Here is a 15,974-nt window from a genome sequence, read left to right as displayed (position 1 = left end):
AACTCTGCCTTTCCGGGGATGTTCACCTATGCTATGATGTCTGTGCAGCCTTCTGCCCCAGAGCACTCTGGGACGAATCAGCTAATTTCAAGGCAATGGTTTGGACGCCGCCATAGGCCGTAATGCTCAGGTTAGGAAAATAAAACAGGTAATTTGGGCCGCCGGCAATAGCTGGTGCACAGATTACATGTGCCCCTCAAGCTGCAACAACTAGGAGGGGAATAGTATTTAACATGGCCCCGAGTTTTAGCTTATGAGCTGTCTTTCGGCTTCACCCTGCATCCAAATTTGCCCGTGGCCATTTTAAATGTACACCTCTGGGAGGATGTTCCTGCTCATTACACACAGATGAAGGGAACACCCCCAGTGATTCAGCTTGCCAGCAGTAAAAATGCCGGCATCACCCATAAACTTAATAAAGTGAATCAGGGTGAAGTAAGATTCTACAATGGACGCTGAATACATAATTTATAAATGACTTTTGTAAAAAAAAATAAAAAATAAAAAAAACAATTTTATTTATTGTTATTTTCAATAAAGTTACCTGTTACAGACACTGGAGCGAAAAAACAATTATGATATAATGAATTAATTGTGTAGTACGGATAATTACTAGAATATATTCTAGAAGCAAAGAAAATATTCTCATATTTTTATTTTCAGTTATATAGTGTTTTTTATAACATTGCATCATTCTCCAATATTTGCTGTTTACACATTACTCAGCATTCTTAATGATTTTACAGAGCAGCCCAGTAAACCATGTACCTGTCCTGTGAAGAAGAAAAAAAATTACTATTGATAGTTGAGATAACAAGCTTCGGAAGACAGAGCTTTCTGTGACTTTGAAAGTTGTGGAGCTCAATGGCTTTTTTTGCATAGATAACAACTGGAGTTGCTTAACTCTTCCTATACTGGAAACAGTATTAGACTTATGTCTTTGCTCCTAATATTTTATTTCTTAGCTGTACTACACATACAAATCATATCATTTTTTTTCACTTCAGTGTCTCTTTAAATACACTCTCTTTCTGTCTGAGAACTTACTGTCATAAGCATAAGTAAGGGCCTGTTCAGACTGTCAGCGTTTGTAGAACGCGTATAAATTCAAAGAAACGCAAGTTGAAAAACACATGCGTTTTTCTTGCGTTCTAATGCGTTTTCTATTGCGTTTTGCACAAACACGTGACCCAGGGAAAAAAAAAGTATTATGGGAACCGCAGAGGAAAACGTACACTGAAAACGCAATAGTACGCGTTTTTGATACGCGTCCATAGACTTTCATTGCGTCCGTTTCTATGCGTGACACACAGAACTGCGTGCAGCAATGCGGATAAGAAACGTATGCGTCTCATACGCATACATGTGAACTAGCCCATTAAAAAGCATTAGGAGCCGTTTCTATGCGTATTTGGTACCCGTACGCAATCCCTGAAAACGGCTAGGAACGCGCATAGTCTGAACAGGCCCTAAGAATGGTGAATGCTAATAAATGTGAGTAAATGCAGATTTTTGTCAAATGGATATCCAGCTTGAAAATGGACCAATCGAATTTCACCGTACTGAGCTTTCATTGGTACATTTTCAAACTGATAAACATTTACATACAACATTTGCATAATCCTCCAACTCGAATGGTTTGCATCTCTTTGAAAAGCCCTAGTAATGATGCTGTATTTACTAATGTGTGGACCTGTCTATATAGCATCTGATTTTACACACCCCTAACCCCTCTCTCCCGGCCGTCTCTTGCAGTTGGTGATGACGGTTGGCCTGCTGGCTGTGATTGTGTATCTGTATACAGTGGTCGCCTTTAACTTTTTCCGCAAATTTTACAATAAGAGTGAGGATGAGGATGAGCCAGACATGAAGTGTGATGACATGATGACGGTACGTACGCTCTCCTTCACAGCAGCTTGTAAAGAGGAAAAAAAACATGCCATCTCTATCAGTGGCAACGTAGGCAGCATAGATGATTAAATAACTGTAGAATGACTAAAAGTAAACACAGCTCTCTTGCATTTACATGATGGCCGTTGCCATTTCCATATCGTACTACTACTTCCTGTTCCCAGGGCTTTCAAATTGTTTTGGCAGCATATCTAATTTACCACAAAATGTATTACCCCATAAAGACAAATATTATGTAAAGTCATTTTTTTCAGACCTCAAGCCCGGATTTACCTCACTGGAGCCTATAGGCACAGACAGGGGCATAACTAGGTTCCACCGGGCCCCCCTGCAGAAAAACTGAGCGGGCCCCCCTCCCCTGGGACCCGCTCGGGGCCGTTTTGGGGGGCTGGAGGGGTCGCAGCATGAGGGAAAAGCCATGCTGCATTTCGGCGGGGAGGGGGGACGGTCCACCCCTCCCTCACCTCTGCGCTCCCCTCCAGCATCAGTACGTTTGTGTGTACACTGTGCAGGCGGCGGAGCAGCGGCAAATACATACCTTCCGTGCGCTCCAGCGTGGACGTTCCTCTCTAGCCTCTGGAAGCGATGTCCTGTTTAAACAGGAAGTCGCATCAGACACTAGAGGGAGAGGCGTCCACGCTGGAGCGCACGGAAGGTATGTAGCTGCAGGCCCTATTGTTACACCAGTGGGCACAGATGTCCTGGCACCTTAGACTTCACCCTCCATGAACCTAAAAACCCCTGCTGAACTGCACTGCGGCCTAGTGCACACCAGAGCGGTTCTGCTGCGGTTTGCGATCCGCTTGGGTAATGTATTTCAATGGGCTGGTGCACACCAGAGCGGGAGGCGTTTTGCAGAAACGCATACTCCCGAGCTGCTGCAGATTTTGGATTGCGGATGCGTTTCTGCCTCAATGTTAAGTATAGGAAAACCGCAAACCGCTCTGAAAAACGGCACTTCAGAGCGGTTTGCCAGGCGTTTTTTGTTACAGTAGCTGTTCAGTAACAGCTTTACTGTAACAATACATGAAATCTACTATACTAAAACCGCTACACAAAACCGCAAAATGCTAGCTGAAACGCTACAGAAAAAGAAGAAAAAGCGTTTCAAAATCTGCTAGCATTTTGCGGATCTGCTAGCGGTTTTTGGTGTGCACTAGGCCTGCAAGTGTGCTGGCTGTCCCAGCTGTCACTTCTCCCTTACTTCCTTTGCCCATCATAGGTAGCTACATGTGCCCCTTAGTATTAGGTAGCCAGAAGTACCCTCAATATTAAGTAGCTAGAGATGCCCTTAAGTATTAGGTAGCTAGAGGAACCTCAGTATTAAGTAGCTAGTGGTACCCCTGCCTGAAGGGAGATCTCGTCAGTGGAATGCCAAGAAGTGAGCAACCTCTCATTTACACTCTCATTAGGACTCTGCATAGAGAAAGGAAAGGGAGGTGTTCGGGGAGGGGAGTGAGATGCCTTTCCATCATTAGGCGCCTGTAGGCACGTGCCTACAGTGCCTTATGGTAAATCCCGCCCTGTCAAACCTACTTACTTACAAACAGGGGCGTAACTAAAAATCATGGGGTCGGCCAGCAACATTTTGATGGGCTCCCGCAATTCTCACAACCTTTCCCTTGCCTACCCCTCTTGTGAGCCTCACAGTTTTGGGACACATCTTGCAAGGGTCATAAAACAAGTGTGGACATCATAATCTTCACATGACAAGTGTATCCACAAAACCTCCTGATCTGAAGGATGGAGCCCTTTATCAGAAGAGAGGGTAGGTTAGTTGATGGGCCCCCGCACAGCTCTGGCCTGCCTGCAGTTGCTTGGGCTGCTCCTCTGTAGCCCTATACAGTAGTCCTGCCCCTAGATCCATAATTCAGTTAATTGCAGAGCTTTCCGCAGACAGGCCTGAAACCCCTGGGCAGATCTGTGGCTGATCTTGCAGCGGGGTAATCGTTCATTCTGATCGAGTTCTCAGTAAATATTCGCTTGGACAGAATGAATATGCACACAGGTGTTCCCACAATTCCCTTTCGATTCTTCAGTGGCTCAGTGGAGTACAGATCACAGTACTTTGATTTTAGGATAGTTCTGATCTCTCCATTATTTTTATATGGTTTGTGCTTTTGTTACCCCACAGTGTTACCTCTTCCATATGTATGTTGGTGTGCGAGCCGGCGGTGGAATTGGAGATGAGATTGAGGACCCCGCCGGGGATGAATATGAACTCTATCGAGTTGTCTTTGACATCACATTCTTCTTCTTTGTTATTGTCATCTTGTTGGCCATCATCCAAGGTAAGTTAGCCATGCCCCTCCCCCTCAGCCCACACTAAACACAGCACCAGTCAACGTGGTTTGGAATTTTATATAGATTAGAGACTAAAGGTGTCCATACATCTAACCATGTATGGGCAGATCAACCAAGAGACAGCTCTCTCTCTCTGAATCGGATCAGAGAGATTTCTGTGCAGCTGAAACACCCAAGGCCGATTCCAGATCAATTTCAGCTTGAATTGCCTCGGGGATCGGCCTTGTGTTGCCCCCTCCGCCGCCTGGCCGCTGAACCCCCCTCCAATGTTAATGTGCCCCTGCAATCAAATTTCATCTGGTCCAGCTGCTCCTGGTGCTGTTTGCCATGAGCGCCCAACGTGGATGCTGCGTATAGCACTTGGCATGTGTTGTGATGTCACACATGGCTGGGGGTGGAGACATAGCCTAACGCCAACTTCCACCCCCTCTCCTTTGCCTAACACCAACTTCCACCCCCTCTCCTTTGCCTAACACCAACCTCCACCCCCTCTCCTCTGCCTCACACCAACCTCCACCCCCTCTCCTCTGCCTCACACCAACCTCCACCCCCTCTCCTCTGCCTCACACCAACCTCCACCCCCTCTCCTCTGCCTCACACCAACCTCCACCCCCTCTCCTCTGCCTCACACCAACCTCCACCCCCTCTCCTCTGCCTCACACCAACCTCCACCCTCTCTCCTCTGCCTAACACCAACCTCCACCCCCTCTCCTCTGCCTAACACCAACCTCCACCCCCTCTCCTCTGCCTAACACCAACCTCCACCCCCTCTCCTCTGCCTAACACCAACCTCCACCCCCTCTCCTCTGCCTCACACCAACCTCCACCCCCTCTCCTCGGCCTAACACCAACCTCCACCCTCTCTCCTCTGCCTAACACTAACCTCCACCCCCTCACCTCTGCCTAACACCAACCTCCCCTGTGGCTTATAACAACCTCTCCTCCCCTCTTCTCTGCTTAACACCAACCTCCCATCCCCTTTGCCTAACACTAACCTAGCCACTCCAGTGGCGTACGAGAGAGAACGGCGCCGGAGACTTGGGCGCAGGACACATCCAGTATATGGCTGATCCTGCTGCTGCACAAGTCTGGGCCGTGTTAATTACTATTCCCCCTCCAGGCCGACATGGATAGTGGGGGAATGAAAAGCAACTTCAGCTCTGTCTTGTGACGGCGCTGAAGTTACTCCCTGTGCCTGCGATAGCCGTAGTTCGTATTACGGCCTATGGTGGCGCCGGCTGCGCCCAAGTCTCCTGCGCTGCTGCGCCCAAGTCTCCAGCGCTGGATTTACCGTGTTCGCTCCAGTGCCTTACATTAACCTCTCCCTATCCGTTATCACCATCCTCCACTCCACCCCCTCTCCTCTGCCGAAAACCAATCTCTAAGGAGAACTCTAAGCGAAAAAAACCAAAACCAAAACAAGTTTAACTTACCTGGGGCTTGTACTCCCCCCCCCCCCCCCCCCTCCTCTCTCCTCCTACTCCTCCCCCTCCCATATACGTCCTGATCCTCCGGTCCCTTGCCGCGGTTCACTTCTGGTTTTGGGACTATAATGTTGCGGGCCACTGCGCCTGTGCGCCCTGGCTGCACGTGTCCTTGCTCATGTCACTGGGATCGTCGGTAGTAGGTATAAAGCTGTAAGGGCCTGTTTCCACTGGCCGCATTGCCGCAGTGCGCTGTGATCATCGCACCGCACTCACTCGCAGGCATTTCCTGTCGCACAGCGATGTGGCTCAATACAATCCCTATTAGGACTCGGATGTGGACTGCAGAATGTTATCCATAAATGTAGCCACACCGCATCGGGACCGAAAATTCGCGTCAATGGAAACAGTTCCATTAACTAACACTGACTGCAGTTTCTGTGTGGTGCAGTGATCACATCGTGTGAAGTGGAAACAGGCCCTAAAGGTGCGCACACACGCACTACATGCGGCAACGACAGGTCCGTCAGACCCTCCCGCTGGGCGGGTGTTCAGCCGACAGCAGTGCGTGTGTATGCGATGTCGGCGGACTGATAAGGCTGTTTCTGAACGATCCGCTCAGCCTTATCAGTCCGCCGACAGCGCGTACACACGCATTACTGTCAGCTAAAAGTCCGCCCAGCGGGAGGGTCTGACGGACCTGTCGTTGGCGGCCGTAGTGCGTATGTATGCACCTTTAGAGCAAAGAAGAAATGCTGATTAGTGAAGAAAAGTACAGTACTTAAAAAACAACCTATAGACTCTTCAACCAAAATCAATGAAACACTGAGAAATATGTGTTGTAATCCATCCATAATCTCTTCCTACAGGTTTGATCATTGATGCTTTTGGAGAGCTGAGAGACCAACAGGAGCAAGTGAAGGAAGATATGGAGGTAATCTGTTGTGTGTCTCTGTCCCTTCTTGTGTGGCTAATTCTTTTTGTATTCTTATATCTTTGTTTCATCCTCATCACCCAATCAGTTCATATCCTTCCCTTTCCATATGTGTACAATTGTTGCTACTTTTTTTTACTTGTGCAAATCTTTTCTAAACCGTTACTCTCCCCCCCCCCCCATGCACCTTTCTAGCTAGCTGCCTTCTGGAAACTCTGGTAGCGAGTTTGGTCCATGATAGGCCAGTCTCACATATAAGAACAAACCCTTCCCAAGGTAATCCTAAATACCCGAATGATACTTTAGTAAACCAAAACCAATTCCCCACCTACCTTGAACTATAATAAATACAAATAAGCAACCCCCAGCTTCACTGGTTAGGTTAGGCCATATATGCTATTCAAGTAGAAAGCCCAATGGGTGGAAGACATCTCCTTCTACTATTAACTATCAACAAGTAACTCCTAATACCCCTCAACCTCTTAAAACCCTGTCCTCTCCCTTTAGACTCTGTGTACTGCCTACTACGGATCATCCTAATCACAAAGATTGAGATGCATTGATTGTACAAGTTCTGTGTATGACCTATTGTACTGTTTCCTTTGTTTTCTCTTAGAAAATTCAATAAAAATGATTGAAAACAATAAAAATCTACTTGGATAAACAATATTTATTATTAACTATTCTGTTACAGTTTAGACTTATGCAAGGCCTACAATTACATGGGGCTGTTCACCGTACTGCGCTTTAACCACTTGAGGACCTAGCCTTTACCCCCCCTTAAGGACCAGCGCTGTTTTTTCAGATCTGTGCTGGGTGGGCTCAACAGCACAGATCAAATGACAGGCAGAGCGACCAGACCGCCCCCCTTTTTTCCCCACTAGGGGGATGATGTGCTGGGGGGGGTCTGATCGCTCCTGCCTGCGTGTGGCAGGCGGGGGGCACCTCAAAGCCCCCTCCACCGCAGGATTCCCCCTCCCCCTCTCCTCCCTCCCTTCGAGAGATCGGAGGCTGCACAGGAACGGATCTGTCCTGTGCAGCCTCTAACAGGCTCCTGCCTGTCATGTGACAGCGATCCCCGGCCGCTGATTGGCCGGGGATCGCTGATCTACTACAACGCTGCTACTGTAGCAGCGTTGTAAAAATGTAAACAAAGCGGATTATTTCCGCTTGTGTTTACATTTAGCCTGCGAGCCGCGATCGGCGGCCCGCAGGCTATTCACGGAGCCCCCCGCCGTGAAATGACAGGAAACAGCCACTCGCGCGAGCGGCTGCTTCCTGATTAATTAGCCTGCAGCCGGCGACGCAGATCTCCGTCGCTGGTCCTGCAGCTGCCACTTTGCCGATGCGCGGTATGAGTGCGCGGTCGGCAAGTGGTTAACGGATCGTGTTATTCTAACTCCCTGCATTCAGGCTTTATATTAAAGTCTATGTCCAGTCACCATTGCAGGTCACTCTCATTATAACGCAAGCATTATGCAACTGACCACTGTGAAGCCAACCTTAAATTGGACCTGAACTCTTGCACGGGACAGAAGGAAAACATAGAGAAATGCTCCCTGTAGGTATTTAGGGAGTTTAGTCTAATTCCCCCTCATCTGTGACTAAGCACAAGTTGTAATTTGATCCCTCAACAGTGTCAGGTCAGGAATCTCCTCTGCCATGGCAGAGAGCTACATGGTAAACACAGGATGTTAATGATAAGTCTGCTTCCATGAAAGCAGGAAGTAGACACACTGCAGTTTATTGCAGGATTTGTATCAGCTGTAACAAGGAAATATTTGTGTATGAAGGTTATTATGCTGTTGCGTATCTTTTAGAGCAGAGAGGAAGTTCTGGTCCGCTGTAAATGTCTCCAGGGTTGAGATGCCCTTTCTCCTGTTTTTAGTCTTCTTGTGCCTATTTTCACTTTATATTATTGTCTTTCCTCTCGTGGGCCTTTGTTACTTATTGTACTCCGGAAATATTCCACCTTCTCATTCTCTCCATTGTTTTGTCCTGCAGACCAAATGCTTCATCTGCGGCATCGGCAGTGACTACTTTGACACGACGCCGCATGGCTTTGAGACTCACACGATGGAAGAGCATAACTTGGCCAATTACATGTAAGCTTGGGGGGATTGGGAGGAATAGAGAGCACCATCTATGGGTGAGAGATGGAAGTGTTGTGGGTATTCTGACCTATCTGTGTGCTTCTTCCAGGTTCTTCCTAATGTACCTTATTAACAAGGATGAGACGGAACATACTGGGCAGGTAGGTGCATCCGTCTATCCCATCTGCTTCTATAGGTTGGCTTCCCAGTATAGCATAATAATATGAGGTAGGAGGGGAAATTAACTGGATAGATGGAGAACATAATTATTATGTCCTGAAAGGGCCAGAAGGGATGTGGGTTTTTTGTTTTAAAGGACAACTGGAGTGAGAAGACTATGGAGGCTGCCATATTTATTTCCTTTAAAACAATACCAGTTGCCTGGCAGTCCTGCTGATCTATTTGGCTACAGTAGTGTCTGAATCACACCAGAAACAAGCATGCAGCTAATCTTGTCAGATCTGACAATGGGCCTGATTCACAAAGCGGTGCAAAGTGTTTGCACGCCTGTGAAAACGCCTGTATTGAGTTTAGGCGTGATAAAATGAAACTCGCGCGAAGTTCCGCGCGCAAAGTTTTGCGCGCGCAATCGCCCGGCGCACAGTGCAGTTCGCGCGATGTGCCCATTAAAGCCTATGGGCGCTGCGCGCAGAATTACGCGATTGCGCGCGCAAAACTTTGCGCGCGGGACTTTGCGCGCGATAAAGAGCAAAAGCGGTGCTAACTCAATTTGCACGGCTTATCACGCCTAAAGTCTTTTAGGCGTGATAACTGAGTTATCACCGCTTTGTGAATCGAGCCCAATGTCAGAAATACCTGATCTGCTGCATGCTTGTTCAGGGTCTATGGCTAAAAGTATTAGAGGCAGAGGATCAGCAGGATAGCCAGACAACTGGTATAGCTTAACCACTTCACCACTGAGGGGTTTTACCCCCTGACCACCAGAGCAATTTTCACCTTTCAGCGCTCCTTCCATTCATTCGTCTATAACTTTATTATTACTTATCCCAATGAAATGAACTATATCTTGTTTTTTTTCGCCACCAATTAGGCTTTCTTTAGGTGGGACATTATGCCAAGAATTATTTTATTCTAAATGTGTTTTAATGGGGAAATAGGAAAAAATGTGGGAAAAAATTATTATTTTTCAGTTTTCGGCCATTATAGTTTTTAAATAAAGCATGCTACTGTAATTAAAACCCATGAAATGTATTAACCCATTTGTCCCGGTTATAAAACCATTTAAATTATGTCCCTATCACAATGTTTGGCGACAATATTTTATTTGGAAATAAAGGTGCATTTTTTTCAGTTTTGCATCCATCCCTAATTACAAGCCCGCAGTTTATAAAGTAACAGTGTTATACCCTCTTGACATAAATATTTAAAAAGTTCAGTCCCTAAGGTAACTATTTATGTTTTTTTTTTATTGTATTTTTTTTTTTTTTTAATTACAAAAAAAAAAAAAAAAATTGGGGAGTGTGGGAGGTAATGAGTTAATTTATTGTGTAAATGTAATGTTTGTATATGTAAAATGCTTTTAGGGTGTAGTTTGTTTACATGCGACCTGTAAGCGTCCGGAAGGACGCTTACAGGAAGCAGTAGGAGGCTGGGAGACTCACAATGATCTCGCTGTTTCTGAAAGAAGCAGCAGATCATTGCGGGGGCTTAGATCAACGAACGGGAATGGATTTTCCTGTTCATTGATCTCCGAGCGAGCGGGCGGCGGCGTGCACGAGCGGCGGGTGCGCGCGCACGAGCGGCGGGAGCGCAGACAGCGGCGGTAGCGCGGAAGGTACGGATTTCTCCGTCCCTGGTTTTTTAGGAGGGAAAAAAGGGGCGGAGAAATCCGTACGCGTGGGGGTAAAGTAGTTAAAAGGAAAAAAATATGGCAACTTTCATATCGCTCTCTCTACACTAATCCTTTAGATCAGAGTTCCCCAACCCTGTCCTCAAGGCCCACCAACAGTGCCTGTTTTGTGGAAATCCACAGAGGTAGTTAATCAGCTCTGCTGAGACACTAATTACCTCACCTGTGAATGTTTGTGGTTTTGCCATATTTTTTTCCTTTTAAGCTATACCAGTTGCTTACTCCTTCCCGTCATCTAATTTTAACCTTCCCCCAACATAAACCCCTTCATTCCTTAGCCTTCCCAGTGCATATTCTGAATCTTACTACCCTAACATCTAAAACGAACCCCTACTAGAGTACATTTGAGATCGGCTCCAGTAGACTTGGGCGCAGGATACAGCCTGTATATGGCTGATCCTGCTTCTGCACAAGTCCGGGCCGTATTAATTACTATTCCCCCTCCAGGCCGCCATGGATAGTGGGGGAATAAAATAATTCGGCTTCCAGCGATTGCTGGAGGCCGAATTATTGTGTTTTTTAACGAACTTCAGCTCAGTCTTCTGACAGCCGCCGTTGCTCACTGAGCGCCGCTATAGACTGATTCACATTATAGTCTATGGCGGCGCTGGCTGCGCCCAAATCTAGCAGCGCTGAAAAGCACTGCTCCGCTCCTACTAACCCTAACTAGTAATCACCTTCTGATGTTTTAAAATAACTAATTGCTGGTACCAAAATTTAGCCCCCTACTATTGATAACCCTGCATAATATTTTGGCTGTAACACAACTGAACACCATTGCCAAAGTTAAGCATCCAATTGACCAGCCCTTTTCCACAGCTCATCAGCTTACCCAAACTAAGGACTGGGGAAAAGGTCAGGAACAGTGTTAAGGCCCATTCACACTTGAGCGTTTTGCCGGCGATTGAGGATTTCGGCCAAATGCTCAAGAGCTAGCGCTTTTTAAAGCGCTAGTGCAATAATACTCTATGGGCCCGTTCTGACTTCGCCAGCGATTAACGCAAATCGCCAAACGCAAACTTGTAGCCTGCACTATTTTCAGGTGATTTTCCAGCGATCGCGTTTAGTGCTATAGAAGCGCTAATCGCGATTGCGAAAAAATCGCCAAGTGTGAATGGAGATTTTTAGTCACCAAGTGTGAATGGGCCCTGGGTGTGTTTAAGGCCTCTTTTCCACGGATAGCTGAACTGTGTGCTCAGCGAGCAGTTACCAGGCAGCAGTGAGCAGTTACCAGGTAGCAGTGAGCAGTTGTGAAACTTTGAGAGGCATTTCACTGCCTATCAACTGTCCATGGAAAAGAGGCCTCAGTGCTTGGTTAGGGTTATAGGAGTCAGGGAACTAGTTAGTGGGTAATTAAAGTTAATGTTAGGTCTAGAGATGGATACGCTTGTATGTTGGCCACAATTTAGGAATGATGATCATATCAAAAAAAGTAAGATAAGATCATATGGGGAAGATGTAAGATTAGATGTTGTTAGATTAAATTGATAACAAACACTCAAAAGAAAATTATAGTTTATTTTGAGATAGTTTTAAAATCAATACCTTTAAGAAAATGGTATTAAAATCTGGTGTGTGTAGCCAGAATATGTGACGGGAGGAGGGGCGTGTATGAAATGTGTACAGTCTGGGCAGTGGTATACATCGATCATACATACCTGATGCAAGGAATGTACATACTTGGAACATATATAACTAGGAGGGAGATGCAGCTCCAGTCTTGGTTGTGGTGGAGCCTGTAGACCTCTTCATGGGTTATTTTCTTGATAAGTTTTTTAAATTGAGTCTTAGCAAAAAAATTTTTTAACAAGGTCTACTGTAAGTACAGTAATAGCCTGGCCTGTGTCTCTTGCAGGAGTCATACGTCTGGAAGATGTACCAGGAGAGATGTTGGGACTTCTTCCCAGCTGGAGACTGCTTCCGGAAGACCTATGAGGATCAGCTTGGATAACGGATAAGTTACAGTTTTGTTTCTTGGGTCTGTCAGATCCTCGAAGTTATGAGAGACGAGATAACAAAACTCCTTGTCAACTTTTGTCTCTACCGATTCTAATTCGTAATTGCGAAGAACATTATCTGGAGATTGTTACATCGTCATAGTCCAGACGTTCTTGAAGACCATCAAATCTTTAGCGCGATGCTATCTGCAGACTATTACACCTTGTGGCTCTGGCAGAACATTGAGAGACTTTAGAGAAGACCTTTTCAGCAGCGGCTGGAAATGCAGCCTTGATGCCCTTCGCTCTACAGAAGTTTGCTGCACCTCCTTGTCCTGTCATTGCCACCAAAATCACTAGGTCAATGCTTTCACTGCCAACAGAGACTTTAGTGGCAAGAGTGTGCTCTCACTACTGCAAAGCACATGGCCTTTATCTTTGTTTGGTTGTGTAGTATTGTCACGTTTGGTCCTAATGCTATTGAGTTTTGTCTGGTCCATGCAATCCCCGCAATTTGTGTAAACTTTCCTTTCCCAAACTTACAGCAATAATAGGTGGAAAAGTGTTGTGTATTACATATTTGGTTACAAGGCAGAAGCATTACCACTACACCATGGCTTTTGCTATGTGTATTACATATTTACTGCTAGCACAATCATACTTATCTGCACACAACACTAACATTCGGACTGCTGCCTAAGTAGATACCAAACCAGCACCTTCATTTTCAACAGAGCGTGCTATGCTTGGCATTCAGTGTCTTCATACCATAGAAAGTTACCTGTTAGCCCGGATCGGGAAAGATTCATAGTATTTAAGTTATTTTCTATTTATTAAGATTCTGAGCCACTGCGAGTGCCCTCAGCTTCTCTGTGATGCTATCACAGAACTGAGCTGCAGTGCCAATGGATGTTCCAGCTGTCATTCATTCTACATATAAGCACAAAGGCTGCCTCTAGATCAAGTTGTCAATTGTCATTACTGTCAATGGGAATGTGATTTGTGTGTCCCAATGGTGGAAGTGCCTTATTTGTACCTGCAAGGGAGACTTATTGCAGTGTCTCTAAATGGGGTGAAATGTATTCTGTGCTGCTACTGCTGCCTTGTTCATAAGCACAAGTGTGGGCCTAGTAACCTGGTGCAAGACCTGCAGTGTATCACAGCCAATCAGAATTTAGCTTTCAGACGTTTGTGTCTGTGAATGGTACCCATGGACTCTATAGCGCACCACTGCTTCTTGTATCTGTGTTACTAGATGATCCCATTGATGTATGAATGTTGTGGATGATGAGCGCAGGGGCAGTGTTAGGACATTATGCCCCTCCCCACTGAACAGGGTATTGCGCCACTTATCTCCTGTATTCTCTTGAAGATGATCTGTCTCGTGGTTTTAATGCAGAGGCAAAATATATTTACAGGGAATGAGACTTGTGTGGGGGGAGCTGAATTATTATTTGTGCAGCATTTTTGTCCTATTTGTCTGTAATAAAATATTTATTGAAGGCGCTGTAAGACTCACGGTATGTTACTTTGTTTTTACATGAGGCTCTAATGCTGAGCATACACGGCTCGATTTTGCTGCTCGATCACTTCACCGCTCGATTCCGCAGTCAATTCTCTTATCTTCCGCTCATTTTTCGTATCTTTTTTTCCATTCACTTCTATCTAGAATCGATCGGGCGGGAGAGATTGGACAATGCGGAAATTATCGATTGAGTCGTGTATTCCCAGCATAACTCAAAGCATTAGGCTGCTCTGTGCAGGTGAATAGGGGAAGAGATTGCATGTGACCCAGAACTGCATCTCATTCAAAGTAGGTGTGGCTTGGGCCAATCAAAATCAACAGGAAGTTGCTTTGAACTTTACCAATTTAAATCAAATGTGCATGTTTATTAATATCTCTACGAAATCTAGAGTAAGGAAAATCTTGTGTATGTCAAAAGAACCACATACCAGCTGCAGATAGTTGAGGACCAAAGATGGGAGGGGTACGTGACATACGGGTGCAGGAAAAATGTTGATAATAGAATATCAGTACATTTACAGATATTCTACTATTTAAGATTTAATTTTTTTTTATAGTAAACCATCAGTAATGTTACTGATATTTTACTATATCGAAAGCTAACCCTTCTTTCACACAGAACCCTCTCTCCTGACACATAACCCTTAAACTTCCCCCCACCTGCACAAACCCCCTTCTTGATGGCCTAACCCCCCAAAATACAATGGCCTCAATTCTGGTAGGGTTATCAAACAAATGACCTCATGTACAGTAATTTACTTCATGAGGTAAAGACATTTAGCAATTCTGGTAGGTTTTAGTCATGTTTTACGTCATGATGTAAATTATGAAGTAAGTTGCATTAATTTTACTGAAAATAGCTATTCTCATGGAAATTAGGAGGCGTGTTAGCACATAATTTACTAATCAGTTTAAGACCTGCCTGTACCTGGAGGTAAAGTCAATCGGATCAGTGAATAATGGCGCACAGCGCCTATGCATAAAAATGGCGCCGCATTAAAAAGATACGCTTGTCGCTATTTATCGTTAGTACTACATAATAATGGCGCACAGGGAAAAAAGAAGAAAAACGGCACACAGTAACGTTATTTATCAACAGTGCCGTTCATATGCCAAACAGCAGACGTTATTGCGCACAGTAACGTTATTTATCAATAGCTAACCTACATAAGCCAAACTGCAGAAGTTATTAAACTGCAAAACGGTGAATGGATTTAATGTAACACTGTCAAGGTTAGGGTTAGGCACCACCAGGGGGGTCTTAGGGTTAGGCACCACCAGGGGAGTGGTCTAGGGGTTAGGGATAGGTACAAAGAGGGTTCTGTGTGTTAGCGCTAAATAACAATAAGGCTTTAACGTTAAATCGCGATAAGCAACAAACGGATTAGCGGCAACACTATGCGCCATTATTCGCAGGCGCCATTTTTAGATGGATCCAAAGTCAATTTGTATTCCTATTGCTGTTTTAGTGTTGTTCATATTCAGGCTGTGTAATAGAAAAGAATAGTAGAAATAAAACTCCAAATATTTACTGGTAATTTTTTTTTTTTTTTTTTATAAAGGGATGCCTATAAATATACTTTACATAGGTTGCTATTTAATCAAATACACCTTCTAAAAACCCCTCAAAAAATCATCTTCCAAAGACTATCCTAACTTATGGAAGACAGTTAAAGACTACTATTATTTATTTATTGCATACTTACAGTTGAAATACCTCATGTACTACCTCATGTTCAGAAATGGAGAAAAATATTTTAGAATTGCTAAAAAAAAAGAGGAAAATACCACATGACGTATTTTACCTACCAAAATAATGTTTACCTCACATAACTACCAAAATTGAGGCCAACTATTGAGTGCCGAATCCTGCATTGTCAGCCCTCGAACTCTGCTGCAACATGCAAAAAACTATATTTATTGGGCACCGCCTGGTGCCCAAATTTCCCCTCTGGGACCGGTTTGCCCATACTTTC

General features: G+C 45.1%; 1 protein-coding gene across 10 annotated transcripts in view; it reads left to right on the top strand.

Moving 5' to 3' along the window:
- RYR1 (ryanodine receptor 1) overlaps positions 1 to 13,980 on the top strand; it is a 375,187-nt gene extending 361,207 nt beyond the window's left edge. For 9 of the 10 annotated variants that reach the window (XM_068250552.1, XM_068250553.1, XM_068250548.1 and 6 more), the window contains 6 exons: positions 1,756 to 1,890; positions 4,046 to 4,202; positions 6,509 to 6,573; positions 8,578 to 8,678; positions 8,776 to 8,827; positions 12,392 to 13,980. In XM_068250552.1, coding sequence (XP_068106653.1) covers positions 1,756 to 1,890; positions 4,046 to 4,202; positions 6,509 to 6,573; positions 8,578 to 8,678; positions 8,776 to 8,827; positions 12,392 to 12,487 — 606 coding nt within the window. In that variant the 3' untranslated portion in view covers positions 12,488 to 13,980. The remainder of the gene's footprint in view (positions 1 to 1,755; positions 1,891 to 4,045; positions 4,203 to 6,508; positions 6,574 to 8,577; positions 8,679 to 8,775; positions 8,828 to 12,391) is intronic. The other variant, XM_068250554.1, reaches the window with a different exon arrangement.
- Positions 13,981 to 15,974: the final 1,994 nt, after the last annotated feature.

The sequence above is a fragment of the Hyperolius riggenbachi genome, chromosome 8 (assembly GCF_040937935.1).
Source record: "Hyperolius riggenbachi isolate aHypRig1 chromosome 8, aHypRig1.pri, whole genome shotgun sequence".
NCBI lineage: Eukaryota > Metazoa > Chordata > Amphibia > Anura > Hyperoliidae > Hyperolius > Hyperolius riggenbachi.
This window is presented reverse-complemented; position numbering and strand designations above follow the sequence as displayed.